Source organism: Brachionichthys hirsutus, chromosome 1 (assembly GCF_040956055.1).
Source record: "Brachionichthys hirsutus isolate HB-005 chromosome 1, CSIRO-AGI_Bhir_v1, whole genome shotgun sequence".
Taxonomy (NCBI): domain Eukaryota; kingdom Metazoa; phylum Chordata; class Actinopteri; order Lophiiformes; family Brachionichthyidae; genus Brachionichthys; species Brachionichthys hirsutus.
In genome coordinates, this window is record NC_090897.1 from 2,370,235 (window position 1) to 2,381,245 (window position 11,011).

Here is an 11,011-nt window from a genome sequence, read left to right on the forward strand (position 1 = left end):
ATGGACGCCGAAGCGGAGGAGATTAACCCCCCGAGTCCGAGGCACCTGACCGGGTTGGGGATGAACTGTGGTCTGGGCAGGTACAGAGACTCCGGACCCGGCCTGGCCTGTCCTCAGGAGTACAACCACTGGCTGCCGTACCGCCACGACGCCGGCCTACTGCCCATGAAGGAAGACCTGGCCTTCTGGCTCAACTCTCTCATGGGTGAGTCCGTTTAAAGAGAGAACTAGTCCAGCAAAGTCAATCAATATATCACCGTAGAGTTAACACGGGGGGGGGGGGGGCACATGAACCTACCTCTAATCCTTTATCAACACATCTCATATCAGATTTCTATCAGTGGCCGTTTACACACAGGAACATGAATTCCGGCGCGTAATTGGCTGCTCTTTCCGTGCATCGCCAGGCGCGGACCTGACAGCAGACAGCCTGATGGACGGGTTGGATGACGGCGTTCTCCTCTGTCAGCTCGCACAAACGCTGCAGGAGAAGATGATGCACGACGGCAACGGCAAGGTGCTGCAGCAACACGACGCCGTGCAGGGATTCACACCAGCAAACTCGTTACAGAGACCACGCACACACACAGATGTACACCGTTCTACTTTGTTTTCCTGTGTGCACGTTGGTTTCCATGGATACATGCTTGTCTGTGTGTGCTGTAAAACAATCACAGCCCTTCGCCAGAAGAATCATCAACTGGAGAGCCGACGCGACGTCCGGCTCCTTCTTCGCCCGAGACAACACCGCTAACTTCCTGCATTGGTGTCGAAAGACGGGCATTGATGAGGCTTACCTCTTCGAGTCGGAGGATTTGGGTGAGTGGAAACCGGAGGCCGAGCCCGAAACGATGGCGTTTAAGGAGCGCGGACTTTCCCCCTTACCCTTTCTCTCACAGACAAAGAACTCGAGTCACGCAGCACTTAAAGTATTTATGTAATTAAAGTCGCAGCTTTCATGTCACCTGAGGCAAAAATCAAGCGCGTCCCACCATGCAGTCCGTCTATCATGATGAACCACACGTTTCCACGGCGACGCGCTGCATGTGTGTCTGACCTCGATCGTGCACGACGCGCGGTAGAGCCCGAGGTGAACACTCGACATGCTCCTCTTCTTCACTTGAGGCGAGTTCATGCGAGGCCGTAGCTGCGTGAGACTGATAATCTGCAGGTAAATCTCCACACCCCCCCCCCCCCCAGGTAAACTCACCTTATTCAATGTGCTAATTGGGCAGCAGGGAGATTTGACAAGCTACTGAGCTCAACAAACAAACAAACTTCCTCGGTGGAGGTGAAAATACAAGCGAGGACTTCCGAACTGAGCGGATTCCATCCCATAGCCGGCGAACCGGAGCGAAGAGGATGACTTGTTGATGAAGGCTTTATGCCCTCATGCCCTCAGCTGCTCATCCAGGGCCCACAGGAATTCCCGCTCAGCTTCAAAGATAGAGACGCACAAAAGAGAAGGAAGTGCCCCCCCCCCCCCCCTTTTCAGACTAGTTTATCTCCGGAAATATCTTTCCCTTCAGATAAGTGACTTCTTTTCACGTCTGTCCCTCCACCCTCTTTGTTTGAACGCCGTGTGGCGTGAAGTCCTCCACAAGCAGCCTCGAGTGGTCTGCCTGTGCCTGATGGAGCTGGGACGCATCGCATCCAGGTATGGATGGACGGATGGATGGATGATTCGGGAGCTCTTTTAACCATTTATTCTTCAGCATTATTATTATTGATTGTTCAAAGTTACCATTGATTCCTTTACATACCGCTTCAGCTATCTTTTTTAAGACGCCTGTTTTGCAGATTTTTAAAAAATGAATAATTCTCTGCTTTTACCAGATTCTTTTTGTACTCTGTGATATTTACTTGCAAGTGTCTCATTTACTATATAACAATAGATCTTGGTTATATTTTTAGAAATAAAGCAGCAATTTTTCTTCCTTTTCTTTCTGTTGATCGACTCACAATCTTTCTGGTTCTGGGGTTGAGGTATCTCCGGTTTGGAATCTCTGTTTCCTGTTGGTTTATCTTTATGATTGTTGTCTCAGGTATGGAATCGAACCTCCGGGGCTGGTGCATTTGGAGGGGGAGATAGAGAGGGAGGAGGCGGGGTGCTTATCGCCATCATCCTCTCTGCCCTTCTCCTTTTTTCCTCCCACGACATTGTATTCACCATCAAACGCCTCGCTGCCACCAACCCCTTCTCCTCCTCCTCCTCCCGCTGCCCTGTCTGAACCCCTCACTCCTTCCTTCTCCTCTGATCTTCCATCAGCCACAACAAACCCAGCGCCTCCATGTTTGCCCCCTCCCTCAGCCTCTAACCCTTCAACATCCACAGCCTCAACACAAACACCTTTGTTCTCTCCGTACTCCATCGCTAACACATCTGCATCGCCGGCACCCTCGCCAGGCGAAGCCCCAGCACCTCCTGCCAAAGACAACAAAAACACTCCCGCACCTCCCATCACCTCCCCACCTGCATCCATGAATCCTCGCTCCTCTTGCAAATCCACACCCAGGAGGAGCGTGGGCGACGACAACGATCTGGACGATATTGTACGTATTTGATGTCCGGAAGAATGTACATTATTCATCCTTGGGATGCTAAAGGTGCATTTTGTATATGAACCTGTTGCAGGTGAGAAACATCATTGAAAACCCCCCCTGCTGCTGCTCCACGAGCTTCCTGGTGGAGAAGCAACCCCAAGGCTGCTACCGTGTTGGCGATAAACTCCTGTACATTCGGGTGAGGCTGCTCAACTGAACCCTCGTTATTATCCTGATAAGAAATATTCTGTTCTCTGTTCCAACTCAGCAACAAGTGCAGCTACATGAAGATGTAGCGGCTTTTCAGCCTACAGAAGTCGTGCACCACCTGCGTGCAGCTGTGCAAATGCTTGAGGAATGGCCTTCTGGGAGGGTTGCTTGGCAACCAATGGTCAGGATACGACTGTGCTAACAATGATTTTATTCAGTCCATAGACCTTCAGAAAAGAGTTCAGAGGGGAAGCACAAATGCATTTATTTCAGTGTGATTTTTTTTTTACAGATATGACTACAGTGTGTTCAAAAGGGGGGGGCTCGGTGGGGAGTTCAAGTCCACATGTGTGGGTAGGATTTTTAATATATGAAGGTTTTACAAAGAGGAAATATAACCCTTAATGCGAGGCTTTACGTCGATGTGAAGCATAAGCACAAATCCATAAAGAGTGGACGATGCAAATTAAAAATAAATGCATTTTTGAACACAGTTATGATAAATAACGATGATTAAAGCTGTGAAATCGCTCTAGAAACAGAATCTCCTCACGCATCTCCACGGTAAACCTATCGGTAACGCAGGAGCACGTTTTTGAACACATCAAGGAAGGCAAAAAAGATGGCTGTCTGTCCTGTTGAAGCTGTAATCCAACCTTTTTTCTCCTGGAAAGCAAACGCGTTTCGGATGCGTGAATAGAGCGCCGGGATCCATCAACCCCTAACGCCATCCATCACCTCGGAGCTCGCATGTGTGCACGGAAACACATCATAATCCTCAATTAGCATGTACCCCGATAACGCCAGGGCAGCTCCTAGGAGAGCGAGCCATTCAGTGTGTGCAGAGCTTTTTAAAGAGCAGATACTATTGATTACCGAGACACAGTCATTAGCAGGGGGTTTAATCAGACAGCCTGCTAATGAGCGGCTCCTCGCACATGTAAACCTTCCATCCCTCTCTATTCCCTCTGGAGGCTATCCATTCAAGCCGGCCCTGGAGTGCTCCGCCATTCTTTGGTGTTAAAAAAGGAGGAAGGCTTTTCTTTCTTCTGTGCTACCAATTAGGCCCTCGTTCGGCTTTGTAGCAGGGACACCGCCCGACTCCGTCAATGGAAGGGAAGCACGCTGAAACGCCTCTCGGTATCAGGCAACATTAATTCTTTGTCGATCATGCAATCAATCTAAGGGATGCATTAAAAAATGTAATACCTCATAGAGGACTAGTTTAGTCTGAGCAGAATTTTGACCAAAATGAGGATGAGGAAGGCGTGGGTTCTACATGCGACTCCGATGTTTGGCCTTTTTTATAGTGGAGGAGGAAAAGGAGGGAAAAGGAACATCTGTAATATGTGATTTCAGTGTAAAAAAACTAAAAAAGCTTTGTGAGAGCTACATGCTAACACTAGCATGCGATATGATCATAGTAATAACACTATGAGAGTATGTTTGCCATGTTCATCAGAGTTTGGTTTGAGTATGTTAAAATGTGCTAAATAAATGCTGAAAGGATAAAGAAACTATAACAACAACAACAAAAACAACCCTCATGTTCACAAAATAAGAAAACAAATGCCCCGGGTTTCTAAAAGGTGCGGAGTGGCGATTTGGAATCCCACAGCCACCCACTAATTCCACCAAGAAGGAGGACAAACTTAAAGAACTGGCCAAAAAACCCAAAACCGGAGTAATACGTTTTCAGGGGAAACGAACAGGGAGCAAAACATCAAATCAAACCCCCCCATTCACAAACGCCAACTCAAGGTGTTGGCTTGCTGGTTGTCACTCGCGAATGAAGAACAGATCCTCCTTTTAAAGTAGAGCCTGGCTAACGAGAACAGGTGGGTGAAAATGAAGGAAGGTGCTCTCAATGACTGGAGCAATGGAGGTCAAAGGCTACCTCCACCCATAACAGATGCCATTCAGTGTTTCACCCCAAACAAGCAGAACTATAATTTGTAGTTACATACAATGTTTGCAATTAGAACATATTTGTCCGCTTTATTGACAGATAAAGTTGAGTATCATCAGCATAGGGAGGAATTGTAATTTGTAGAAGTGTATGATTTGGCTAAGAGGTTAAATATATATAGAGAGAATAGCCAAAGACTAAGAACAGAGCTCTGAGGTACTCTAAATGTATCACAAATATTACCTGGAAGTGGCTGCTGTTGCGGGTCGGGTAGGTGGCGCTGTTCCAATCAACAACAAAACAGTCGCTCCCCGGAGAAAAATAGTCAGGCAGTCCCAAAAAGCGAAGCAAGTGAAAGCGACCGAGCGAAAATCGTTGTCACCGAGCACCAATGACCAAAATAAAATAAAAATAAAAGTAGTTTAGATGCTAATGAAGTACCGTATAACATAATAATCTGAATGCAAATTGAAACTGTTCAGATTAGTTAGATTGTCTAAATGAGATGGACTAAAGGTTGTAGGTAAACAATTCCTTGAAACTGGTCGAGGGATTTAACATCTTTGGGTCACAGTGCAGTTCCTTTAGTCGCGGTTTCAATTCTCTCGATTAATGGGATCAATACTGGTCATGTGATTGTGGTCTGCAAAGATGGCTGGTTTGGATGGCAGGAAGTCAGGTCACAAGAGAGATTATGCACATGGTGATATGTGACCAATTGTGCAAAGATGAAGTTTTGAATTGATTGACGAGTGTCGAGTTCCTGGATCATCTGACGGGTGCAACAGATTCAGGTTAGCGATAGAATTTAAGTCCCCCACTGAAATAATTCACAGGTTTTGTTGTCAAATGAAGATTAAGATCAAGAAATAAAACACACAAACTCAAATCTAGTTTGTCTTTACATTTTACAGACCTAAAACAGCCTCAAACGCAACAGATGTGGCTAAAGTCTGCCTCCTACTGGAGGGTGTTGGAATGGGGTCTCCTCTCTGAGGATGGTCATGCATCTTTAAACAGGGAAGGAGGGAGGGAATCAATGGGGCTGCCAGGGAGGACACGGGGGAATTCAGAGGTTGGATTACGGGCAGCAGATGTAGAACACTTTGCACCGAGAGCCTGACAAAGAGGACTCGAGTTACAGGACGACGGCGATATGTCATCAAAGGACAATTATCAGTCAAATATAACTTTATTCCCTCAGAAATAGTCAATTAAAATAATCACGGAAAATCTCCCCCCCCCCAATGAGTTCATAAAAATAAAGATTAGTTATTGGCAAAATGAATTATATATATTTCTCAAGCTATAGATTCCTGTATTTTTATTCATTCATCAAATCAAACGTGCACGCTGAGAACGTGTGAGAATGATCAGTCAGGATTTTATCCCCCCCCCGCCGACAGGAAAATGGATTATTCAGGATGTCGGACTTGACCCCCTGTCAGCCTCAACATTTTAATCTGCAGGATGACAGCTGAGACAGACCGGGTTCCCCTCTATTGCTGCCGGGGCACGCGTCCGCGCGTGTATCCCTGCACGCACGCACGCACGCACGCACGCACGCACGCACGCACGCACGCACGCACGCACGCACACACATGAGCGGATCTGCTTGTATTATCACATTCTTAATGGATCTGTAATGAAGGGTTTATTGGTTTTAAGGCGGGGAGTGTGTGTGTGTGTGGGGGGGGTGGCTTTGCAAGGCCTCCTGGGAATGCTAATGTCTGCTGGGAGTTGAAGGTCTGAGCTGATCTCGGTCTCTCCTTTCATTCTTCCAGCCTTTATATTGTGGATGTTGTTGCCATGGCAGCAGCTGGTTCCTGTAAAGATGGCTGTCTGTGAAGGAGTTGTTGATTCAGCCACAGCAGACTTCCTCACAAACTCTGGCTATACAGCCCGTGGTTTATGTTGCAGAGCAGTGTGGGTGCGCCTTTGTGCGTCACGGCGTGCGTGTGTGTGTGTGTGTGTGTGTGTGTGTGTGTGTGTGTGTGAATGCTCATGCGTGGATTAGTCCTGTGTGTGCTCAGCTGGGGCCAGGAGGTGTTGTTTCATTTGGTTTAATGAGATTTTGACAAAGCTATCCAAGACATAATTTGCCTTTCATGGCTTCAGCAACACATGCATGAGAAGCTGGTGGATATTAGATTGGTGTGTGTGTGTGTGTGTGTGTGTGGATTGCCTTTCACATAATTGAGAAATTATAAACATCCTTGCGATAAATCAACCAGAACCAGAACATACATGCATCCGTTATTACCCAGCATCACTTCCCCTCTGCAGATGCTGAATGAGCGTCACGTGATGGTGCGCGTGGGCGGAGGATGGGAGACCTTCATAACTTACCTGCAGAAACACGACCCCTGCAGAGGAGGAGGAGGCCTGGTCCGGAGGGTCTGCGGGGACAAAGCGAAGCCCCCCAGGCTGAGCGCCTCACCTGACAGCTACCTGGTGGTCGGCGCTCATCAGCGCGGCAAGAAATAGACTCTGAGCTACGTAGCTAAGTCAGGCCAGACCAGAAAGGGTTAACACAGAGCTCATATTCCTTACACAGCTGCATGTGATGTGAGGATTCTGGAAATGCATCCGTTTTAGACTTCTGGCGTAAGAACATAATCAGGTGAGGTTCTGTCCAAGGTTTCTGCCTAATAAAGGGAAGTTTTTCCTTGCCTCCGTCGCCACAGTGCTTGCTCTCGTGGGTCAAGTTGGGTTCTGTCTTTCCCTGCTACACCTGGAAAGTGCCTTGAGATCACTTTCTGCTATGATGCGGTGCTACAGAATTAAAATTGAATCCTCATTGTAAAGTTTTCTTAGAATTCTGTAGAGCGAATCTGTGTTTTAGCGGCGTATAGCTTAGAGTTGGTTTCAAAAGGACCTATATGACCTTTAATATCTGGAATCGTATTTTGAGCCTTTTTTTTTTTACATTCTGTCAGACAAAAAAAATGTCTAATTTGAATAAAATGTATCGTTTATTCTAGCTACAGATGATGACTATGAAACATTTCTTCTTCCTCACATGGTAGCAGAGATTTAATCATGAAGTCAAAGGAGGAGGACATCGAGTCCTCCCTCTAGATGGCACCATGTCCTCAGCGACAAAAGGCCAAAAGCCTCGGTCCTCACCGCTGGCTTGGAGAAAGATGCTGCCGGCAATGATGGCGTCTCGCCCCTCATGGACGTCCACGTCATAAACCTCTTGATCCCAAATCAGAATGAATGGGTGAATCCAAACACAGACATCCGTGCACAACACATTAGTAATTACATAGTTTAATTAAGTAAAAATAAATAAATAAAAAAATGGGCACAATTTTCAATATATTGAAAGAAACAAACTGTAATGAGATCATGCAAGACTGAAATGTCTTTTTCGTCCTCACGTTAACATCTGCAGCGGAATCGGACCGGTAGAAATGACTTGTAGAAAATAAAAACGGTGCTACTGAAACAAGTGCCATGAGAAACGGTGGCGTCTTTCACTGGGCGGGGGGGGGGGGGGGGGGGACTCGTGAAACACAAGAAGATGCTGCTCGAGGATTATTACAACAATTTCGACTACGCTGTGCTTGACCTCATTCGCCCTCTAAAGTTCGGTGACGTTTTGTAAATCCTGCTACTCTGTGCTACTGTTCTTCTGCATTGAACACCGATCAATGAGGAAATCTCAAACCCTTTTCAAAATGCGCCGACACTATCAGTAATATGTGCTTTAAAATGTTCACTTGTAAAAACGTCGGTTTCTTTTTGATCGTCCTGCACGTCAGTATAGCGGAAACAAACACCAGATATCCCGCCCACCTATATAACACTGGGGGGGCGCTTCAGTGCTAACAACACATTATACTTGCACCATGTACTTAAACATTACAGCTTACTGCTTGCAGTAATACTTTGATTACTGCACATCAGTCTGTGTGTAAACGTAAAACATTCTTTAAAAACCCAAAACACCAAACAGCATTTCTGTAAATCAAAGGACATGAGAAAATACATTGAGTCAATCTTTAGTATAATGATCATAAATAGAAATGTTTCCTGCGGGTGGTTGATCCTTTTTTAAGTGAAAGCCCGGATCAAACTCTCCCAACATGGTCTGAGTCCTCTTTAGCCTTACACGCTCTGATCGTCTTCCGTTGGACATGTGTCCTCGCAGACATTGTGATGTCCACCTGTGATGGTGAAAGGACCGCACGTCACACACAGTGTCGTCAATACACGTCAGAATACCTTTTTTTTTTCTAGGAGAGGAATTTGATCGGTAGATGATTATTTTTTTTGTCTCCGGCTACTTCGTACAAAACTTCGTCACACATGGCTGTATTATTCTCTTATGGTGAAATTGAAGTGAACTTGAAATTTTCAAAATAATTTGGCGGGCGAAATATTTCAAGCATGAATAGCATTTCCAAACTCCTTCAAAAGACTGAGAAAAAGGTTTATCCTGCTGATTTTTACAAAACATTACACATTAATCAATTTCTTAATTTGAAATAATTCAATTTCTTTTCTTGGAGATCGCAGCAGTTTTCTGTCTTTCCCCCCGCCTTTATCCATGTGAAGGAAAAACATGTCGTCTTTTATAAATGTATGTTAACGGTGTCACCACAACACTTAATCCAGATATTTTCATGAGATTTGAAGCTTCATTTTGTGATATTTTTTAAAAATCCTTATTCATTGAATTCCGAATGCAGCGTTAAACGTACATCGCCGCAGTCAAATTACTTCTAAAAGATTTGTGCTTTTTTAAATTTAATAGATATGGAGGTATTTTTAATCCAACAATTGAATCACAAAAGCGAGAGAGAAATGGAACAAGTCCCGAGTTCCTATTGCATACTCCATAATGTACACAATAAACATCCATCTCACTGAAGAAATGATGCGAGATGTGTTCAACCCGTCCGTCAGGCGGTCGATTTCAAACGCCACGATCACGACTAAACTTTAAAATCAAATGTGCTTCATAGATTTAGTTCTTTATTCCCTTCGTTTTTTCATTTGTGTTTTGTTTTCCAAGACACTATTGCACGTCTAACTTAAAAAAAAAAATGTGATGTCATTTTTTTGTTTTTGTTTCGTATGCATTGCATTGTGGGAACATGATCTTTTACATTAACTATCTTCCCGATACGGCATGGTTTATCATTTCAGCCATTATGGAGGCGGAGTCTTGTTTTTAAAAAAATGGGCGTCTCCCAGCGTGTGATGCTCCTACGGTGTGTTTGAGCACGAGACGAGGACTTGGAACACAGCTTGTGCTTTTGGTGATCGCTGAGTTGCTTTTTTTCTCTCTTCTTAAATTGCTTGTATGAGACACACACACACAAAAAAAAGCCCAACTGATGGGAAAACGATCAAATACGTTCGGTTTCTCCGTCAACAAACAACCGGGTCACGCCTGTCTGAAATACTTCTATGCGGCTGAACCCGGGGATGGATCCACGCTCCCATGGCGTCCTCCTTCATCAGCCATCATCGCCTCAAAACAAACAGCGAACAAAGATTCCTATTCAAAATCTACTTTACACAAACAATGACCTGGATCTACACGGAGATGCATTTGTACATACAAGTATATAATCTTTAAAGCACCGAATGATCAATGCTGATTTACATCTGTGTGTTTTTTTTTTAATGGAACCGACTGCGCTGAGGCTAAACGTTCTCCCATGTCTGATGTCAGCTAGCGTGCTACGCTAAAGAGGAGCGACAGGCAGTCGATGCCGCTGTATATATTTTTTCTTACTATGAACATTAACACGGCACACATCACTCAACGGAAAGAGGAACGCTGACATGATGCTCTGGCTCGGTGCTTGTGTTGGTTCCGTTTGGGGATGGGGGGGGGGGTTCCTCCCTGGATTCTTTAGTACTTGAGCGTGTTGAGAAACGTGCCGTTGTGTGTGCACTATATGTGTGTGCGTGTGTGTGTGCGTGTGTGTAGCTTTATGGATTTACAAGAGCACCATTATAAAACAAATTCTCTTCAGAGAAAACAGTCACCTTTTGATCACCATGTCAAACATGCACGTCGAACATCGGAACCAAAGAAACGTCTCATTTGTGCCGTGGCGGCGCCGGGACAGACGTTAGCGTGGTCGCTACTCCCGGGGTTCCTCAGGGAGTCGGGAGATTAGTTGTATGGCGTCATCAGTCTCTTCTTCGTCAGGCACACTGAACACTGATAGTGGGGGAGGGGATGGCGATGTCGAGGGTGGTGTAGATGGCGACCGGACCCCCCCCCCCCCCCCCAAAAAAAAACTGTTTCACTGTTAAACATCAAGGTTGGAAGAGTGCGGGGGGGGGGGTCGGCGGGTCGGCAGCTCGACGCCGCCTCCG

The 11,011-nt window shown here is 45.7% G+C and overlaps 1 protein-coding gene across 1 annotated transcript; it reads left to right on the forward strand.

Annotated features, from left to right (window-relative positions):
- On the forward strand, positions 1-7,150 carry gas2b (growth arrest-specific 2b). Its single transcript, XM_068740908.1, has 7 exons — positions 1-205; positions 408-517; positions 678-819; positions 1,594-1,657; positions 2,046-2,553; positions 2,636-2,743; positions 6,950-7,150. Exons 1-7 carry the CDS (start codon positions 1-3, stop codon positions 7,148-7,150), a joined length of 1,338 nt encoding a protein of 445 aa, XP_068597009.1.
- The last annotated feature ends 3,861 nt before the right edge of the window (positions 7,151-11,011 follow it).

Excerpts from the sequence above, each read along its gene's own strand:
- gas2b (XM_068740908.1), top strand. The coding sequence starts at position 1 with ATGGACGCCGAAGCGGAGGAGATTAACCCCCCGAGTCCGAGGCACCTG. Across the intron at positions 206-407 it reads CTGGCTCAACTCTCTCATGG|GCGCGGACCTGACAGCAGAC; the intron begins GTGAGTCCGTTT and ends GTGCATCGCCAG. Across the intron at positions 2,744-6,949 it reads ATAAACTCCTGTACATTCGG|ATGCTGAATGAGCGTCACGT; the intron begins GTGAGGCTGCTC and ends TCCCCTCTGCAG.